The sequence below is a fragment of the Gigantopelta aegis genome, chromosome 4 (assembly GCF_016097555.1).
Source record: "Gigantopelta aegis isolate Gae_Host chromosome 4, Gae_host_genome, whole genome shotgun sequence".
Taxonomy (NCBI): domain Eukaryota; kingdom Metazoa; phylum Mollusca; class Gastropoda; order Neomphalida; family Peltospiridae; genus Gigantopelta; species Gigantopelta aegis.
In genome coordinates, this window is record NC_054702.1 from 89,657,071 (window position 1) to 89,665,754 (window position 8,684).

At 36.7% G+C, this 8,684-nt stretch overlaps 1 protein-coding gene across 3 annotated transcripts; it reads left to right on the top strand.

The window, feature by feature from the left end:
* The first annotated feature begins 905 nt into the window (after positions 1–905).
* On the top strand, positions 906–3,435 carry LOC121372361. Of its 3 annotated transcripts, none has more exons than XM_041498663.1 (2): positions 906–1,429; positions 2,543–3,435. In XM_041498663.1, exons 1-2 carry the CDS (start codon positions 1,417–1,419, stop codon positions 3,283–3,285), a joined length of 756 nt encoding a protein of 251 aa, XP_041354597.1. In that variant the 5' UTR covers positions 906–1,416; the 3' UTR covers positions 3,286–3,435. The 3 variants fall into 3 exon arrangements, with proteins under 3 accessions (XP_041354597.1, XP_041354599.1, XP_041354598.1); XM_041498665.1 differs by having other exon boundaries at positions 906–1,302; XM_041498664.1 differs by having other exon boundaries at positions 908–1,306.
* The last annotated feature ends 5,249 nt before the right edge of the window (positions 3,436–8,684 follow it).

Here is an 8,684-nt window from a genome sequence, read left to right on the forward strand (position 1 = left end):
GAATTGTAACGTTTTTCACATGGATTACAGCTAATTTTGCTGGTTGAAGTATAGAAATACATGGTAGAAAGGTCTTGGGTTAGATAATTTTGCCCGAATATCTATAATTTTTGCTCGGATTTGATGATTTGCTCCTGCACTAGGGTGGCAGTTGCCTGCCTCTCCCTCTTACGCTTATGGTACTTAAATAGTGTAGGCCTATACGTGTAGGCCTACCATACGTTGTAGTTTTTATATGTAGGTCTGTAGACATACGCACGCACGTTTGAGTGCACAGGACATTTTTTAAAACCCCAAAACCCCAACGTATTACTAGGCATTGGTATCTCCACACCCTTTTTAAACATAAATTGCGTGTCCAAAAAGATACACTTTTAAATATATATATATATCCAGAATAAACATTTTGACACATTATACCACCAGTTCAAAGGTGAATGGATTAACAACTCCTTATAGCTTTGCATGTTCAAACATACACTGTTTAATTATCTGTGTGCTGTTGTTATGCCATGGTTAGTTGATATTATATACCTTGCTATTTACTGCCTGCACGAATGTTCATTGAAACTTGTAACGCACCAGTGGATGGCAACAAAGATACAGTTATTATTTCAAAGTAATAAGGTTTCTGTTGCTTTGTCCCGGTGTCTGTGGCGACAATGATATGACCCATGTCACGTCAAAAACATGAATACATGCCATTTTAGAGTATTTCGTTTATCCACACGCAATTTAGATTGTATATTAAGTAGAAGAATGTACAAAGAAGTGTGTATTCGTGAAAACTAAATATTTTAAGAGTTTAATCAGTTGTGAGTTCGAATCGCTGATCTGAACACACAAAAAGTTCAAAGTGCAGTGTTCACAGCTGTAGATTCTTAAAATAATAATCTACAGTTAGAACAATAGTGTGACGTCATAAGAATGCTTTAATTAATCTTACGTCTTTTGCAAACGGGAGTGTGTATATTTTTTAGACTATTTTCGAAGACACGTTCTACTAAGAAAAAGAAAGAAAAAAAAAGAGAAGAAGTTATTAACAAGACCAAGTTTATATTCTATTTAAATAGTCTGGTGTGTACCCTACGGGGTATATCGGGTATCTTAAAATCAATTTAACGTCGTTATTTGAGAAACCAGTGGCTCGGAGTCCTAGTTGTGCCAATGTTTGATCAAGCAACAGTGGTGACCAGCCAACATAGCTTTCTGACATGACACTGCGATGTTGAACTTAAACTGTTCGTTGGCGATTTGGTGATACGACACGTACACAAATAACTAAGGAACCGATTCATTTAAGCAAGTAATTACCCTTTCCCACACCAAGTTGTGACTCAAATTTGAATTTGTTCTTTACGGCTATTCAGTGTACTATAGAATATTATACGACGTTGACGAATATTCGTATTAACAATGTTTCCAACAGGTAAGTTTAGCATTACCTTATACTTTATAAAGTATTTTATATTTAATAAGCTGTATATGGGCGAGTTATATAAAGGGTGATTCAGTGAGGGAATTCTCACTTTTTGAAGCTGAATAGTGAAAGGATTATGCAATGCAGAATATTGGAATTTATCAATCAATTTATTATTTTGTGTGTAGATGGTGAACTGGTTTATTTTTAAAATGGTCCCCGATGCAAAACGTAATGTCCCAAAAAATGCTATCCCAATGAAACTCATTTCCCTTCGTTTTGAAATTTACATTGTATTCCCCCCACCCCCACCCCCCACCCCCACCCCAACTGCAATCCTATGGGATATTCAGTTTGTGACTGTCTCTCAGAGAATGGTATCAGCGGTCGTGCGGACAATTTCACCTGTAGAAGAGCTTTAAAAGGAATTATTATCTCGACCTGTTGAGGACAAAAATAACACTAAGAAATAAAGAAGTTTATTTAATTTTGGAACAAAAGACTGATATGTTAAAAAAAAAAAAGGTGGGCCAAACAACCTTTGTTTTTAGTATGTATATTATAATATACATGCACATGTATATTGAATAGATTATCATCAGTATAGCATTTTTTGACATCACGTTTTATATTACGCGTCATTTTAAAAGTAAGCCATATATCAAAAAATTAAAATGGTGCCATCAACACACAACATAATATACTGGATGTATGAATAATATCTGCATTGCATACTTTTCTCGCTATTCAACTTCAAAAAGTGGGATTTATTTGTTTTTTAATCACCGGATATAAAGGTTCTCAAATAACGCTACATCGCAACACGTTTTGAAAGGTAGGTGTTCGGAAGTGTACAAGATATCTATGGAGCAATTTTACGTTATATATAGGTTTATGTGAAGATTGTAAATTTGACTGTGTTATGACATGTAAAATAGTATCGTTACTAGGTAAAATGGATATGTTTGAACTCTTGCTCCATTCATAAGCATTGATCGCACCATCATGGAACAAATAATAAAGGACTGAATAGGACAGTAAATAATACTAGTCTGTCCTATTGAATATATCCCATCTTGTTCATTACTCCGATCTGTTTATCACTTCTTTTAACCTTTTCAGTGACATTCAAGAAAATGGACATGCAGTCCCGACTTCAGCGTAAGAAACAGGATTCGGCCATGAAGCTGCGCAAGATAGACAAAACGGCTAATCGGATCCTGGACCGCAAGCTTGGAGACATGGAGACGACGTTCGAGAAGGAGGCGCGAGTCCGCTTCAAGGAGTACAAGAAGTTGCAGTACGAGCTGGCCGAGTCTGACCGCGAGAACGACGGTGTCCTGCACCTCCCACACCTTCTGCAGATGTCGCCGGATCTCAGCCCAGACGAGTTCGAGGAGGACATGAACACGCCGCGTTCAGCCCGGGGGAGTCCATTCCACAGGGCAGGGACATCCAGTGCGTGTAAAAACTGCTGTTCGTGCAGATTCCACTGCTCGCCTCGGAGACACAGGTGTGTTTTCTTTCCGTGCAGCATCCCTTCCACTTACCACAGCATCGGGTACAACATTCATCCTCCGCCGAAATCCGTCCTGGAGGATTACGGTTTCGAGGTGTTTCGTAACTCTGATGGTGTCCCGATTTCTAAAATCTCTGGGCAGGATGTTGGGGATGATGAGGATGTTGAAGATGATGCCCAGCGGAAGTCCCCGAGATGTACTGTTAAGGAGAGACTGCGAGGTCTCAGACAGCTGGTGAAGGAGATGAAGGAGCGCAATGAACGCAACAGACCCAGGGATTGGGCCGTGAATTATGGCCAACCGGTGTCAAGGCGACAGCTTCTGAACCCTGTGATTCCGGTTTAGGATAGTTTTTATGATGTCTGGACCGTAACATGTGTCGCCAACCAGTTTCAAGGCGACAGCTTATAAACTCTGTGAATTACGGTTTAGGATATTTGTTTTTATAATGTTATATTTCCGTCATTTCTGGAGAATAAAATGCATCGTCATGTGTTTTTATGCTATACGCAAATTATACGAAGGAAGACGAAGAAGATGACTATGGAATTCTGGGTCGTGCTGCGATCATTATATGCTTTAATCAAATTAGTGTCATTTAACTCTAATAAAAACACGAAGTATATGAATGAGAGATATAAGGATTTACAGAAGCGCCACATGCATCTGCTTGAATTGTTATTATCTAAAGATTTAATTTTACTGCTTGACTTTCAAAAACGATGTGCAACATGATTTGACTGATCAAAATGTTTGCGATTAATCGGAGGAAACATAAATTTTAAAAACTTTTTCCATCACTGATAACAACCCAATCGTATGTTACAATTTGTCAGTAGATGTCGTTTTGTGATAACACATGTTAACCATATATAACTTGTTCTATTATGATGATACAAGTCATTGTTGTGCTTCTATCCAATTAAGGAAAGAAAGATAATAAATGTTTTATTTAACGATGCACTCAACACATTTTATTTACGGTTATATGGCGTCAGACATATGGTTAAGGACCACACAGATATTGAGAGAGGAAACCCGCTGTCGCCACTTCATGGGTTGCTCTTTTCGATTAGCAGCAAGGGATCTTTTATATGCACCATCCCACAGACAGGATAGTACATACCACGGCCTTTGATATATCAGTCGTGGTGCACTGGCTGGAACGAGTAATCGCCCAATGGGCCCACCGACGGGGATCGATCCCACGCCGACCGCGAGTGCTGTACCATTAGACTACGTCTCGCCCACTATCCAATTAAGGTTTATATAATCTACGCTGAACATTTTTACCTGAGCTGCTTGGCGAGGACATAGGTTAATAGCTATATCTATATTATTTGCATAGGACAGTACGTACCAGAGTCTTAGATATAAAGTTGTGGAATAGCGATAAGAAATACTCAGTGAACCCACTGGGTGTGTTAATTCTACAACCGATCGGATTTCTGCTTACGCGTTTTACTATATATATGCTTTTATGCAGATAGCCACTGAATGTCGTAGAAGTGCTATAATGGGTAAGTCGTGCATGGATCACCCGTTCTCCTTCATTAGCTGACAACTATATAGAACTAACAACTTCGTGTCTGTGCCTAGACACCATGTCACAGTTTTTTCTCAGAGACTAATCAAGGTTTTAAACAGACACGTCTGAACACATTTCTTCGGCTTTACGATTTGCTCTGCAGGTGACTGGTGATGGTGACTAATCCGCCCTCTAAAGTAGATATACTTTAAATTTAAAATTATTAATGTTTGTTTAAAATTGTTTATATTATTATTATTATTATTTTTAAATAATGTCATAAAACTCATTTAAATCCCCCCCCCCCCCCCAACAAAATAACAACAAAGAAAAAAGAAAGAAACAACAAAACAACAACAACATCTGTTTTAAAAAAGAGAGAACCACAACCCTGAAAAGTCTCGAATTTCACAAGCTTTTCACCTCCCATTAACCCTTATAATTATATCTGGAAAAGCCCTTTTATGTGCCATTTGTATTTTCAGACAATTATTTCAAACCAAGTTAAGAATTTCTACGATTTAAAAATTTGTATCGTGGTACACAAATATATGTTTACTACTCTTTATGGATTCAAAATATGTATTGTATGGATGATGTCTATATTGGGTAGGTTTTATTCTGTTTTCGTGCTGGGGTGTCGTTAAACATCTATTATATTCTATTCTATTCTATTATTCTCTGTTGTATTGACAAATTATTTTTCTTCAAACCATTGACATAACTGATTATGTGCTTGTACTTCTGAAATTGACACAAGACTAATTATTATCAAGATGTTTGTTTGAATATTAAAGATACCAACTATTCTTGAATAGCCAGACATTTGCGGTATATTACAGGGTCACACGAGGGACGAAGAAAGGAAGAGGTGAGGAAAATCAAGAAAAAAGAAAAGAAAAGCATCACACATCCTTTGTGTTGCAGATCCCATTAAAAAAAACCCAGTAACACATTTACAAAGCACACGTCTTACGGGGGTGGGGTGAGGCTGTGTGGGTGAGCTTTAATGTATATTACTTCCACTGAAATCAAATTACTACTCTGTTCAGTTTAAGAAAACTGAAGTCGGTAGTAACATTAAATGTTAAACATGAAAGAAAAAACATCACTACAAAGATTTATTTTCTAAATTTAACACTGATTTTTGGCGTGGCGTGGGCTAGGTTACCACAACCGTGCAGCTAATATGCAAACTCTACTCATGATAATCATCTGTAAAACTGATCTTTAAAAAAAATAATTAAAAAGTGCCCGCACCGCGCCAAAAAACATGTTTTTTAAAACCTCACAAAAACACGCATATTTATATTATAAAAACGGCCCTTGGAGAAACATCTAAAATTATTTGTTTTCCCAAATAAAATTATATCAAGCACGTATTTGTACGTGTGTTTTATAGGGGAAATGGAAATATTCTTTGGACCTTTTTATTATAATATATTCAACATATCCACTTTGGGCACGACCCTTGACTGGGTCCAGGATAAAAGGGTGATAGTGGTGGTTGAAGCATGAATGTGATTTTGAATGGTTTTACCTTATAATGGGGGTCGGAAATAATGTATTCGAGTTTATATGCGTCAGTCAAAACAATATATTTAGCTATTAATTTTACCAGTTGAGAAGACATAGTTACCCAACGATCGGTTTTATCCTGTTGGAAATTGTTATGAGCACAGTGCACGCACTTACCGTGAGTTTAATGCAGACTATAAAACTCCCACCAATGTGTTTAAGTCGATTACTATTATAATTAAGCCATATTGTTGATGCAGGGATATGAAAGAGAGAATTACTTAACAAATCGACTTTCTGCCTGGCTGGTGGCAGAAGTCGTAGGGCAGAACGCCTTTAGGCAATGTATTTCCACTGGCTTGTTTCTAGAGTCCAATACAAAGTCAAAACAACTTGTGGCTTCGGCTCACTAGAACCTCCTTGTGGACCTTCTGAACATCGGGAAAACTACCCGAAACACCTTAGGAGTGGCCATTTTATCTACCTTTATGTTGAGACGCTTGGAAAAACAACAATTTTCACGTGAAATATTTTAACTGAAATAACAAAAATATGATCGTCAATAGTGTGTATGCTATTTATGAGTTCGAATTTTGAAAGCTAGATTGAGAAGAATTGGTTTCCGAGATAAAATAAAACGGCAATATGGCTACATTGTCAAAACACAGCAAAAGAAGGAATGGGTAAGTACATGTCTGAATACAACTGTAACCCAAATCTGTTAAATACGCAGTTTAAAACTCTGATATATTCATAAACATATTTTGATCATCCACCCTGAAATATTATGTTACTAAAAAAAAGAAAGAAATGTTTTATTTAACGACGCACTCAACACATTTTATTTGCGGTTATATGGCGTCAGACATATGGTTAAGGACCACACATATTTTGAGAAGAACCCCGCTGTCGCCACTACATGGGCTAGTTTGGAGTCGGTATCTGGATTAAAAATCCCATGCCTCGACTGGGATCCGAACCAGTACCTACTAGCCTGTAGAACGATGGCCTAACCACGACGCCACCGAGGCCGATTTATTATGTTACTAATTTCCTTATTTAAGTTATATGCAATGCTCCAATATATACAGTCTTTAAAAATCCTGTTGTCTCCAAATTTTATTATCTTATTGTTTAGACCAACTGTTACCTTTTGTTAAACTCCTACAATAGTTTCTTTTTAAAATATGTTTTATATTATTAAAATAAACTGATTTTTATTATGGACAGTTATTGGTTTTGCTGTTTAAACTAAAATAATACACAAGATAGACAGATACAAGAAAAGATAGACAGACAGACAAATATATATATATATATATATATATATATATATATATATATATATATATAGATAGATAGATAGATAGATAGATAGATAGATAGATAGATAGATAGATATAGATATGTAGATATATAGATAGATAGATAGATAGATAGACACACAGACACACACACACACACACAAACACAGGCAGATAGATGGATATATATATATAGATAGCCGGTTAGGAAGATATTCAGAAACAGAGAGACATGATATACAAAGAGAGACATCGAAGGTCGGGATAACAAGGAGGGAGGGTGTTTGGGCGGAAGATATGAACATAGAAAGAGATCTCCATATAAATAAATACATATTTAATATTTCAAACATTCTCTGCCCTCTGCTAGTGACGTGTTTGTGACCAGACTCTCCAGCTCGGCTCGACCGAACCTCATACAAAATGATGCTGTTGGTTCGAGGTCCATACCCGGACAGAAAGTGTCGTCTGCTAGTAAATCAAGTGCCCTAGGGACTGGCCCAAACAGTTTAGACAGGACTAAATTTCTGGGGAAAAGCACTTCAAAGGAGGATCTACGAAACAACACTAATACCAAAGAGTTTGTAAAACGTTCTAAGCAATTCCTTCGCGATTCACCAACAAATGGAAACGTTTTACCAAGAGTGAAGACGGCAGCTGCAGATAGTCGATGGTCGAAAAACAACAGACCATTTTCAAACAGAAAATCAATGGTGAAGAATAGACCCTTGAGTGAAAAATCAGCATCATTTAAGACTGATGGACAGTCTATGACCAGGAGTATTTCCATGTCATCAAACGACAGTGTGTTTGGCTTTAATGAATTAGCGACAGAATGCAGACTCAAACACGTGACAATCAACATGACAGAGGAAGAAGATGTTGTTTCCAACCCAGGTACGACTTTTTGTTGCCATATTTTCTTCTTCATGTCCGAACGCAGATAATCATTAAACTGTCTGTTTAGTTGGTGTGTATTATGTGTAGATATAAATATACATATATGTGTATGTATATCTATGCAGATGTTTTTGTTTTCATATGTATTATTATTAACCCACTGTATACTCACGACACATGAATATATTGTATGATCTGTAAATTTGGCAATTCATGAAATAAATGTTTTTTAAAAGGATTACTCACTGTAAAACAGTTGATTGTACTGAAGCTATATAATCATCAGTATAAGGACACAACACAGATTATGTGTAATCTATTGTAATTATTGTAACCATCAACATAACAGTCATCACACCACCACTATCTTCATCATTAAAATCGTCGTGTTCGTCGTCATCACCATCATTATCAGCAGCAGCAACAACAAAAACATTGTATTCAGCAATATTGTAGACAAAGAATACTTTTGTTAGAGTTACTTTTTAAAAGTG